The following is a 12922-nucleotide window of genomic DNA, read 5'->3' on the forward strand; positions in this document are numbered from 1 at the left end:
TAACTTAGTGATATTCTTATTCAAAATGTAAATGATCTATAAATATACATGAATATGCCGTATGTCCAAAAAGGGAAATACCAAGAGTCTAAAAAAGTTTTGAATGGAAAATATTCCACCGTGCTGCTCAACTAACTGTTTAATCACTACAACATGGTACAGTTGTCATATTGCAAGTAATTCAATTGATTTGGTTAAAAGCACTAGAATGGGAGCTTCTCTCCATGGTCCTTTCTGCCAACTTCTGCTTGTTCATTTTGCAAATGAATCAAGATAAGCGCATGGGCTAAATGAGTCATTTGTGTGTGTGTGTGTGTGTGTGTGTGTGTGTGTGTGTGTGCGCGCATGTCCTCTCAGCAGCAGGCAAAGCCCAACTCTCTGCCCTGGCAGCCATCTGTGCCCTGCACCACCAGCCTGCCACCGTCCTACAGCAATGGTCAGAGCAAAGTGGTAGCATGGCTACAGGAGTCAGAGGAGATGGACAAGTGTGCTGAGGGTAACACATAGTGTACACACGCACTCGCTCTCTCTTTCTCTCTCAGTCATCTGCATTTCTCTTCCCTCTAGCCAATTAAAGATTTGTGTATTAGTTAATGATGCTGAAGTGTTCCTCTACCTCAGGCAGAGAAGAGAAGAAGCGGGGTTGTTGCAGTAGCATCGTTTTTAATAGGATTATACCATCCTTGATTCACTAGAAGTGGTCGCATTCAGTGTGGAGTTATTGGGTACCTAGTGAACAGGAGGTTTGGGTGCTTAGTTGTAAGTTAGAACACAACCTTCTGGGTGCAGATTTGTACCAACTGAGCATAAACTCATTGTGTCTGCAAATTGTTCGATGCCGGGGAAACCTGGGAGCCAGGTTGGATTAACGCACTGTCCTCGTATACCGTTGATAAAAAGTCCTTTATTTTCTTGACAGTAACAAAATGATGAATGAAAACTTGTAAATAATTAAACCTTGCTATTAAACTTGATGTAAAATTACTTGTTCTGAGTTGGCGTGCAGGAGCGTGGTCAAAAAAGGTGTGCTTCCCAGCTCTCCACTTCCTGTCGGAAGGTTAACCTACGTCAAATATACTCCTCCCGCACCACACGTGACCCACGACCCAGGAGCAAACACACCACCAAACCTCACAAAACGTAACCCAATCCCAAATAACAGATTACGCTAGCTCGCTGCCACACCAAACAACCCCAAATTCCAACTCTACAATAAAAAAATGGCAAAATGACTGTAACACTCATTTTTACTAACCCCGGTGAATTCTCGCTTCTGGGATAACTAATTAAAGCATTTGCTTGTTCATTTTAGTGGTGCATCTAATTAATTATATTTACACTTGCTGATATGTCTTTTCTTTCTTTGCTCAAAAGTTTATTTTCCACTTGTATCTGTGTTTTCTTTGCAAGTAACCATGGTAGTTTAATTTACAGTATATTCAGCCTGATTAAGCATGGTATATAAATAGAGATGCCACCACATTTTCTTTACTCAAACTCTCCACTTCCCTGCAGGGAGATACACTTAACCCTTTAGCCATCAACATGACTTACACAAACCTATAGCTTATAGACAGAGAGATAGATAGATAGATAGACAGACACACAGACAGAAAAAATAGCTAATTCTTATATGCTGCTTATTCATGCCAAATGTAATAAAATCATATATAAACAAAACATAATAAAGCAAAAACCTAAAAGTTCTTAAATTTAGCTTGTTCATATATTTTATCCTCTCATTTTCTCCCAAATTTGGTCTAGCTAGCTCTCTCCTTAGCAACTGAGAGTGTCACACTGCTGTGCGATAGCTATAAAATTGGTCTTAGCTGGGACGTGTTTAGCAGTTACGACAGGCTTAGTTATGCCCTGGCCTAAGTAACAAAGCAAACATTAAAACAGTGTATTGTTGTGTGTTTCAGAGCTTGCCCATTGTCAGTCCAGTTTGATGGAGCTGAGTCGGTTGCTGCAAAATTTGGAGATCTTACAGAGAACACAGTCAGCACCGAGCTTCACAGATATGCAGGTAATGCATATACGTACACAAAACACACACACACACACACACACACACACACACACATACACACAGCTAAAATGTGTTGCAGGTTTGGCAGTCAGTGCAACAGATATATATATTTTTTTCATTTCCAGGTGAAAGTACAGGTGTATGTGTGTGCATCTGAATGTATGTGTGAGTTCTTTTCAGAACCCGACTTAACCTAGTGCCTGATGCTACCATTTAAAGTCCAGAAATTTCATAATCATGTAATTATTAGTCTGTATAGTAACTCACTGCATCCATTCCAGCCCATTAAAATGCTCTTTAATTGGAAATAGCACAGTCCTTTCTATGTCCATGTTTTAGACCTTCATATCATGTCCTCCATGCCCCATAGCATATCATATATCTGTATATCAGTCGTCCATTCATATACATTCTGTGCCTCTCCATGCTTCATAAGAAACACATAATATCATTGACTGCCTTATTTTAATTTATTTTTTATTTAATTTATTTTATTTTATTTATAATTGCATGCTGTATTATACTGTATGTAACAAAGGAAATGTGTTATAACTAGTGATGCACTGAAAGGAAAGTTCCGGGCCCAAACTGAATATTCAGGATGCACATGGCCGAAAACCGAAAATGAAAATTTATTTTTTTAAACCCATTTTAAAATAGTTTTTTGTGTAATTGTATTAATATTAGACTTTTTGCTTCATTCCATGAATTGAATGAATCTGAATTGAAAAACTACAAACCGATAGATTGATCACTCTTTTATTGAACTGAACACACCAAAACAAAAGCAATATTAAATATATTATTCTTCATTCAGTTCTGTAACAGTCAAATTTAGCAGGTTATTTTAATCCAATTATCCATATAATGTAAAGTTCTAGAAATCTATTAGGATATGCAAAACAGCAGTCAAGTAATGAAATAGGCCTTTGTTTATGTAAACACATTTCCACATTAATTAAACATTATTGTGTAAAACAACAGCTTGTTGTGGCACTGCTGTGGATTGGGCTCTTCCCTGTCAAACACGTCAGAAAGTGAAGGAGTTCGCGCCTCATCGCTTGTACGCACCCATTTCTCTGGGACACTTTGCTACATCCTACGCGTCGATCCTTCAGCGCATGCACTCATCACCTCCAGCTCTGCCTGTATCATTTCCTGTGCACGCTGCTTTTTCTCCGCGTCAAAGTAATGTTCTTTAAATCGCGGATCTAACAATGTTGCAAAGCAACGATAACCGTCGGCTAGATCGAGAGTGAAATCTGAGCACTGAGGGGTGGGGCGTAGTGTGGCAGCATGTTTTCTCTCTTTCGGCCAAAAACCGAAAATCTTCTGCGGCTGAAATTCCAGTGCATCCCTAGTTACAACTGCATTTTAAAGTGATACTGTACTATGTTTGATGACAGAGTTAATAGATTTGGAGGGATTTTGTCATTTTTGTGTGCATTAGAGAGCATTATCATAAAACAGGTATTTTTCCTCACCCTGCATTCACGCTAGCAAGTGACAAGTCACCTAGTGTAGGGACTGTTATTGTTATTATTGTGTTATAGATGGTAGCAGACAAATTGCAATCAGACTACTGTATAATTTTTGAATACAGTATCATGGTGTTACTTTTGTTTAAAATGTGTTCTAATATTGTAATAAAACCTAGGAACAGATGTCAAGCACACTCAAATGGGAATTCAGTACAGGTTGGAAGTTGTGAGAGAAGAGAATTGGGGCGGTAACACTGTAGGATTGGTCCAAGAACTTTATTTCAGCCAATCATTTGGATATATTGTTTTATAATACATTATTGCTCATTTATATAACATCACTTGTTGCCGCCTTGCTTGTCGACTGCTGCTGGAATTGCAGCTCCATGCCTCAAACTCAGCTGTTGCTTTGTCACTTGCTAATGTGGATGCAAGGTTCCTGTTTTCCTTCAGTTTGCCTACTACACAGCTCCAGCAGAAAACAAACACGCATACAGCAAAGAGATATGAGTCTGTTGCATCGTTGCAACAAACATGCTGACACAACACTGCATAAAAATGTGTTGTTGTTTTATTTTTATTCATTTTGTATCATTTCATAACTGTCAGCTGCAGCACAGTACAGTATCATTTTAAAGCCTGGTCCACAAAGTTTCATTATGCTGAAAACATTAATCTAGACTTGTATGCAAAATATGCACTTTATTTTGTCATTTGCTTGCCATTATATCTAACAGCTGTTACATCTAATAAAAATCTCATTTTCTTTTTAGTTCTAAAGATGCTACATTAACGTGCTATTAACGCACTCCCATCTGTGTGTTTGTGTGCGTGTGTGGCTGTACTGTATGCGTGTGTGTAACTTAGAGTAATTGTGTAGATTTATCAAAGAAAGACAAGCGAGTCAGCAGAAGATGGAGAACAAAAAGTGTCAGCAAAGATACAAAAGTGCAACTGCAGGTACATTGTCTCTCTTGCTCTAATTCCCAATGAATTCCTTGGTTTGCTATGTGTTTTCTCTTTTCTTTTGCAAACTCTTTAGCTCTTTTTCACTTCGAGTGTCACGTACAATTGGCATAATTATAATCATGGCTTCGCAAATAGATAGTAAACTCTATTACTGCTTTAACTGGTGTGGTAAAAAAAAAAAGAAAAGAAATTTTCATCACCTTATGCCGTAACATACCCACTCTCCTTCTCTCACTCACACTCAAGCAGAAAGAAGATCAACGTGGAGTTATAATAATGAAATGGTTTTGCTTTCTCAGTCAGTGCATCTACCTAAAGCTTTCTGAACTGTTTTCACTCCACACTGAGATGAAAAAGGCAGATTCACTGCTGGACTGCAGTAATGGACTCATGACTCATGTATGTGACTGTCATGTTCATGTTGTTTTAACAAAGTAGATTCCCACACAGCCCACACATCACGCAATCTGAGATTTTACTGTTGGTCTAGGACGGTAATACAAAATATGTCAATATGTAAACATATAGTTCTCTCTTGTATGCAGTCTAATGTATCTTTCAAATTGCAAATAACATGAATTATGTCTGATCTTAAAAATTCATTCATTCATTCATGTTCAGTTAGTGCTTTATCCTGGTCAGGGGTAAAATGGACCCGGAAACTGCAGACAGATAGTAACCCAAGCTCAGGATTGAATTGGGGACCCTGGAGCTGTGGTGTTGTCATCCTAATCTGTTTTAGAAGTTCCAGTCAAGACATTCCAGTCAGTTGGTGGCAATAATAACAATGCTGAATAATAATTTAAATGTTATAGTCTATAAAAGGTTTTTTTGGTTATTATAGTATTAGTTAATCAGGTATTCTGTTTGATCGTGTACAGTATGTAGGTGGGATGGTGGTGCTTGTTGCTCTGAGCTCTGATGATATAAGACATCACTCTGAGGCAAACCTTAAGTCTTGTGTATTTACTTATACAGTATAAGGTTCATATTCTTTTCAAATGCTAAAGAGGTCAATGTTTATGCATATTTATCTATGCTAGTTGCAGTTCTACCAAAACCCAATGTTGTTCCTCCTGTGTTCCTTTTCTCAAATACATCAGAAGTTCTGGTGTTCAACTTCTTCCCATTTTTACTAAGTGGTCAGCTGAACAGCACTAAAGCGGAGACGGTTATTGTTATAAGGCAGTCTTCAACTCTAATTTTTGAAATTAATAATTTGTTTACAAAGGTTTGGATAAGCAACTGAAATGACTGAATGGTGTCCACAGTTATTTTTAATGTTTATCATTAAGGATTATGGCTTTAAATAAGACCATTTGAAGTGATTTTGTTTAATAGTGGGGCTTCATGGGGCCATTTTTGACTAGCGCCGCAGATTCTGTGCAGATGAGACATCTATATTTTGACGTGGGAAGAATAAATGCATGCTTCTTTGTCCGTCCATCTTCATTCTTCTTTTTTTAAGCACGCCATGTTGTCAGTTTTGCTAATCAGACCAGGGAGGATAAATAAATGAAAAATCTATGATAATCTGTGAAAACTCACCGTTTTCTAAGCTATTCTCTCTAGTCCTGTCTGGACCAATGAGCTGCCTTCAGATTAAAAATTTTCTTAAATGCATGTGATTAGTTAAAGCTGAGGATCTGCTAAACAAAGGATGCAGTGATGGTTCGAGTTTAGAGAACTTGAACTACAGGGTTTTTTTTCACATTTCTTGAATCTGCTACAGTATTTTTTGGTTTACTGAATTACTTTGCTGGGTCCTCATCTGGACTGCAGTCTGTCAGTTGATGACCCCTGTACTAAGTTTTTTTTTTATTTAAAAGGCCAGATCCTACTTTTTAAACTGTACTCAAGTCTTTGCCAGATACAACTGTGCTTTATTTAGACTATAGTGTATGATGCACAATGCAGACCTGTATGAATTTTACTCGAGTCTGCATGTATGGGAGCGAAGGGTCTGTCTCAGTTTGTGTAAGACTGTTAACCTGTACTGTGTTTAAGTGTTCAGTATGGCTATAGGAAAAGCCTAAACATCACAAGCTCATGCTTATAGGTTGGAGGATTTGTACCCCTGGTTCAGAATGAAGTTTTTGTCTTGCAGGACTTTTCTGTTCCCTTTTATCCAGGAAATAATGCATGGCTTGCTTTCTCCTAATGTGTGAGGTTTTGTGTTTTGCAGGTACCTCTGAGCACAAGTATGTCACCAATGCGTCTTCATGCCTCAAACCCGAATCTATGCGCAGAGCTAGTTGATTACCAAACCCCAGTCACCCGTCTGACTGATGGCATCGAGTGTGCCAGTGATTACATCAAACTGCAAGAGGACTTCTGCGTCATTGCTCAGAAAGGTAGTGTTCACTCACATTCCCGAACATTAGTAACTCACATCTGTAGGCTTCTCATTTAGGGTTACAGAAGCGATACAGTTCAGAAAGTGACAAATCACTTTATGAACATGACATAAATTATGAAACTTAAAATTGCTTTAGTAAATAAATGACTGTTTCTGTGTGCTGTAGTGCACTCACTGCTGAAGTCTGCTTTCAACACTGTTGCCATTGAGAAGGAGAAGATCAAGCAGGTGCTGTCAGAGCAGGAGCTGTCGAGCCAGTCGGCTCAGATCATGACCTTAAGACACTCTCTATCACAGGTCAGCACTGATTTCCTCATAATACTTATGTGAATATGATCTCTATTGTAGCCATGCACCACAAAATGTGTTAATAAGCTTGGAAGTGAGGTTTTACAGTCTGATTATATAAAATAAAATTAACCCTGCACAGATTTACTTTGTAATTAATTTGGTTTGATAACAGGTTAATAAATCGTGTTTAAGTGAGAGATTATGGGGATCCCATTCTCCAAAAGCTTTATTTATCTTTATGTCCATAATTGGAAAAAAGGATTAGGTTTTCTTGGATTCATTTGAATGGAATAAAATTCATTTGGGATTCTGTCTTTGTAGTTCCATTTCATTGAAGCAAACCGACATACAGTACATGACATTTCCAAACAACCAGCCAACTTAATATTTTTTATATTCAATAATTAATTGATTTTTGGTCCCTTTGTGGCAGCTGAAAGCTACATTTATATTGCTCTTTGTTTAAAGATTGTTGTAGATTGGTGTCGGAGGCTTATGACTGGATACTGACCTGATATGGATTTTAGCAGAAGATGATTATTTTTAGAGAGAGAAAATGCTTAGAAATGCCACAGATACATCAAAACATTGCAATTGTATAACCTTCCAGATGTCTTTTGTTTAAGCCTGTGGACCATCATTCACATAAAAATTTTGATTTGTGCTTGGTTTACTCCATGGTATTGTTTAGGCCCTGTCCCAGAACGCAGAGCTGAAGACTCGACTGAATCGTATCCACTCAGAGTCTGTGCTGTCAGAGCAGGTGGTCAGTGTTAACATCATCAGCAGTCCTGATGAGGTACAAACACCCCACGCTCACCTCATCACCATAAACATCAGTTCACTGAACATCAGCCTGAACCTTAATTGAACTTCAGATTAAATCAATCTGTTAACTCAGTTTTACTTTGGATGATTCTCATATTTCAGTTCTGATTGGAAATATAGTTGGTAATAATTTTAGACCACTTCCACAAATCTTCACGCTGAAGCTCATGGGACCCTCTGTGAATATGTGTGTGTATCGTGTGAATTTGTGTCTAATAGGCAAGTGAACAGCTCCATGATGGGATACCTCTCACTCAGCAGGCCTCCAACGAGAGCAGACTCTCCATGTCAGAATCCGTCTCTGAGTTCTTTGACGCTCAGGAAGTGCTGCTTTCAGCCAGTTCATCTGAGAACGAGGTAAGAAGGGATAGGGTGGAGTATGTGAATCGATTGGTTGGAGGAGGTGAGAGTGAAAGGTTAGAGGATGGGTTAGATTAAATGAGTGGTTAGGTATGAGAAGACGTATGGATGAGATGAGGTAAGAGGTTGGGTGGGATGAGAGGATGGGTTATGTGTGGACATTGGTTTTGAAGAGTTAAATCAGATGAAAGGATTGGTTAGATGACTGACAGTGGATGGATTATATAATACATTGGTTGATATGGGAGGATAGGTTGGTTGAGACGTGATGGGTTACATGAGGGTAATAGGTCAGGTTGGATAACTTGAGAATGGGCTGGACGAGGAGATTTTTCTACAGAAAAGTTTAGAGAATGAGTTGGTTGAGGTAAGAGGATGTGTTGGGTATGGTAAGGGTGGGAGGATGGTTGAATAAGGTGAGATGATAGGTTGGACAAGGTGAGAGGCTAGGTTCCTACTGCATATGCTGTGGTTCCTTAGTTAAACTGTTACCAAGTAGGTGTCCATGAATGTGTAGTAAAATCATAAATGTATGGAAAATTGTTTTGCAGCTGCACAAATGGTGCCATGTGTCTGTGTACAGATAATTAGCCCTTTGTGAGGACACATTAATAAATGTCCACTTTTTGAAAAGCTAAAACAGCCTAAATATTTCCTTTTTTGGTTACTGAGGATAAAGTTAGGGTTACGTTCAGGTATAGACATACACATTAATTAACTACAGTAATAATTGTCAGTGGGAAGGTCCTCTTAAAGATAGTAAACCCAATATGAATGTGTGTGTGTCTGTGTGTGTCTGTGTGTGTGTGTGTCTGTCTGTGAATGAGAGATGCAGTAGAGAGGTAGTGCATAGTGCTCTTTAAGTGCTCTGGCTCTATTGATTAGGTCACTTTCAGGAGCTTAAAAATGCTGCATTGGATAGTACTGCAGAGTGCCAGTAGAACAGACCTGGTACATGCACACACATAGAAACACACTGCAAAAGCTCAGTTAGTCAGCACTGGAGAGAGAGAATGAGTCAGTATGTCAGTATGAGTCAGTAAATTGGTAACTAAATAACTAAAACCAGTCCCTCACCCTTCTCCTTCTCTCTTTCCCTTCCCTCAGGGCTCTGATGATGAGTCTTACGTCAGTGATGTGAGCGATAACATTTCAGAGGACAATGCCAGCGTAACAGATAACATTTCCAGACAAAGTAAGCTCTACCCCTGCCTTGTCTGTCTCTTTTTCCCCTCTCTGACTCTTATCCTTGACCCAAAGCACCCACGTCCATTAGAGAAAGCAGATAATATGATCTAAGGGCAGTCTTTTGTGCTGCCTTCTTTCACACACACTTAGACCCAAATGTATATATAAATAGATAGTCTTTCTTAGTATCTCTCTTAACTCTTTTAATTCAGTTCAAGAAGCTCAGTTTTGCTCCAGCGTGGTTACTCATTGAATGCTGTGATATTGGCTGTGAGCAGTGTTGCTATGTTATAAAGCTAATCCAATCTAGAAATGCAGCCCCACTGATAAATCATTTTTCATTTATCAATTCTAACCTAATTGTGCACCTGTTATTAGACCTGTCTAGAGGTCATCCAATCAAGCTGCATAATATAGTTCCCCCTACTCTCTACTCACTTACAGACATGGACAAATTTGTTGGTACCATTACTGCTCATTGAAACAGTGCTTTGTTCCTTCTTAAAAGTGATGAAATTAAAAAGCAAGGTTTTATTCATACCTGCATGCCTTTGGTATGTTATAGAGTAAAGCAAACAAAGTGTGAAAAGAGATAAATGATTGCTTATTCTACAAAGATATTCTAAAAGCGTCTGGATTTGTTGGTACCCCTAGAGAAGATGATAAATAATTGGATTATAATGATATTTCAAACATGTCTTCAATCCTTGTAATCAGTCATTCAGTCTATTTAAATGGAGAAAAGTAGTAACTGTGCCGTTTGGTATCACCAGACTTAACATGGATCAGAAAAAGCAAAGGAGAAAGTTGTCTGAGGAGGACAGAAAGCAAATTATAGACAAGCATGTTAAAGGTAAAGGCTGTAAGACCATCTCCAAGCAGCTTGATGTTCCTGTGACAGGAACTAATAGTAAGAAGTTTAAGGTCCACGGGACTGTAGCCAACCTCCCCGGACACGGCCGCAAGAGGAAAATCAACCCCAGGTTGAACAGAAGGTTAGTGCGAATGGTAGACAAAGAGCAAGGAAATCTTCCAAAGAGATTCAAGCTGAACTCCAAGGTACATCGGTTTCTGATCGCACCATTTTGAGCAACAGTTGGCTGAATGGAAGGAGACCCAGGAGGACTCCACTGTTGAAAGAAAAACATAAAAAAGCAAGACTGGAATTTGCTAAAATGCATATTGACAAGCGACAATGCTTCTGGGAGAATGTCCTTTGGACAGATGAGGCACAGCTGGAGCTTTTTGAGAAGTCACATTAGCTCTATGTCCACAGGCGTATAAATGAATCTTTCAGAGAAAAGAACACCATACCTACTGTGAAACATGGAGGAGGCTCGGTTATGTTTTGGGGCTGCTTTGCTGCGTCTGGCACAGGGTGCCTTGAATCTGTGCAGGGCACAATGAAATCTGTAATTCTGGAGTGAAACGTACTGCCCGGTGTTCGAAAGCTCTGTCTCAGTCACAGGTCATGGGTCCTCCAGCAGGATAATGACCCAAAACACACGGCTAAAAGCACCCAAGAATGGCTAAGAACAAAACATTGGACTATTCTGAAGTGGCGTTCTATGAGCCCTGATTTGAATCCTATCAAACATCTATGGAAAGAGCTGAAACATGCAGTGTGGAGAAGGCACCCTTCAAACCTGACACAGCTGGAGCAGTTTGCTCAGGAAGAGAGCAACCGACCCAAACGACCCACTAACAGCTGCAGTAGTCTCATTGAGAGCTACAGAAATCGCTTGTTTGCAGTGATTGCCTCTAAAGCTTATACAACAAAATATTTGTTTAAGGGTACCATAATTTTTGTCCATGCCATTTTAAATGGTTTTATTATTTAAAATATTCTGTTAAATTAAAAATAAAAGCAAAGTCTGATTTTTATTAAAGATGGAGTAAACAATGATGGATGCTAATCACTTTTGTCAGTTTTAAGTTATTCAAGAGAAAATTGTGGGTTCTTTTTTTTTTTTTTTTACCAACAAATTTGTCCACGTCTGTATATTCATCTTTAATTGAAAGATGTTTTGCTGGAGGGGTATTATGGAATCTTCTTCACCTTGTAGAAATTTGACATGACTGAAAATGATGGGAAAACCGATATCGTAATATATATTGCGTATGCTTCAGTTCTACTCTTCCTCATGTATGACAGAATAATCTCTGGAAGATAAAGTGTTTTATGTTTGAATCTGGGTTCTCATGATTGTGAATACACTCTCACTCTATAGGCTATACAATATAAAATATCTATTTGGCTGAGAAAGAAGAAGAGGAGAAGACCTAAACTCTTGGCTTTGAGGTGTAATGCCATCTCTCCTACTGTATCATTCATTACCTCCAATAATCACTCTGTTAGGAAAGAAAACTAATTTTGAGAATTGTATCCCTGCTGTGGGAGCAGCAAGGCAGCCATCCAGCTTAGCAGAGTTAAATTAAAATCTAAGGGTTCTAGTGTCCTCCTATTCTGTAGATTTTTGATTGACATTTGTGGTATTTTTAATATATCCAATAGATATGCATTAAACTGTAGACATTATTTACATCTTGCACAAACATGTGATATCATGTGTCTGGTTCATATGTCATATGTCTGAATAACATCTGTTATTTATGCACATTCTTGTTATTTGTTTAAGATTGTGTTTCTCACAGTTGATATGCAAATGATCTGTGCTAGCTAGGTGGAGTGTGGACAGTAACCTAGCTGGACGCAGTTGGATTTGAGATTATTTTATTTTACACGCTTTACTTTTCCTCTGCCATGGAAAGGGTTGTGTTTCTTTCGAATCATTTACTATGTTTGGAAGATGGAATAGCTTGATTCTGTCAAATGCTGTGGACAGGTTGTGCTGTGGCGCTCTGCTGATCTGTCTACATTCTGATTACAATATATTACTTATGCGTTTGCTTCTGTAGTTTAATCCTATGCAATCTTGATCAAACAGCTGGAAATGCATGCTCGGGTGTAAATCAGGCATTAGTCTCATAACCACTTCTCCCTGTATTTCATCCCCACAGTGCCGAATGGAGATGTGGCCGGGGGCGTGTTTCGAAACGGGAGGCGTACATGTCTGCCTGCTCCATCTCCTGATGCCACCAATATTAACCTGTGGAATATCCTGAGGAACAACATCGGTAAAGACCTGTCTAAGGTGGCCATGCCTGTGGAGCTGAATGAGCCTCTTAACACTCTCCAGCACATGTGTGAGGAGCTGGAGTACACCGAGCTGCTGGACAAAGCAGCCGAGACTGATGATCTCTACGAACGCATGGTGAGTTCTAGATATCACATTATCATTTTCAAAATGCTTCTGTATTTTAGAGTAACTTAGCATAGTAAGAAAATTAAGCTCCGTATATTCCATGCCTGTAAGACTTCCAAGCAGAAAATGTCATTTCAGTATAGGCTCATTT

At 38.9% G+C, this 12922-nt stretch overlaps 1 protein-coding gene across 5 annotated transcripts in view; it reads left to right on the top strand.

Moving 5' to 3' along the window:
* osbpl6 (oxysterol binding protein-like 6) overlaps window positions 1-12922 on the top strand; it is a 60116-nt gene that overhangs the window by 33288 nt on the left and 13906 nt on the right. For 3 of the 5 annotated variants that reach the window (XR_001813000.3, XM_017470838.3, XM_017470839.3), the window contains exons 7-15: window positions 358-496; window positions 1923-2026; window positions 4378-4470; window positions 6665-6833; window positions 7005-7135; window positions 7821-7928; window positions 8177-8314; window positions 9425-9512; window positions 12527-12780. Coding sequence is in view for 4 of the 5 variants with exons in the window: in XM_017470838.3 (XP_017326327.2) it covers window positions 358-496; window positions 1923-2026; window positions 4378-4470; window positions 6665-6833; window positions 7005-7135; window positions 7821-7928; window positions 8177-8314; window positions 9425-9512; window positions 12527-12780 (1224 nt within the window). In the remaining variant the exon portion in view is untranslated. The remainder of the gene's footprint in view (window positions 1-357; window positions 497-1922; window positions 2027-4377; window positions 4471-6664; window positions 6834-7004; window positions 7136-7820; window positions 7929-8176; window positions 8315-9424; window positions 9513-12526; window positions 12781-12922) is intronic. The other 2 variants (XM_017470840.3, XM_017470841.3) reach the window with 2 other exon arrangements.

This window comes from Ictalurus punctatus, chromosome 6 (assembly GCF_001660625.3).
Source record: "Ictalurus punctatus breed USDA103 chromosome 6, Coco_2.0, whole genome shotgun sequence".
Classification (NCBI taxonomy): domain Eukaryota; kingdom Metazoa; phylum Chordata; class Actinopteri; order Siluriformes; family Ictaluridae; genus Ictalurus; species Ictalurus punctatus.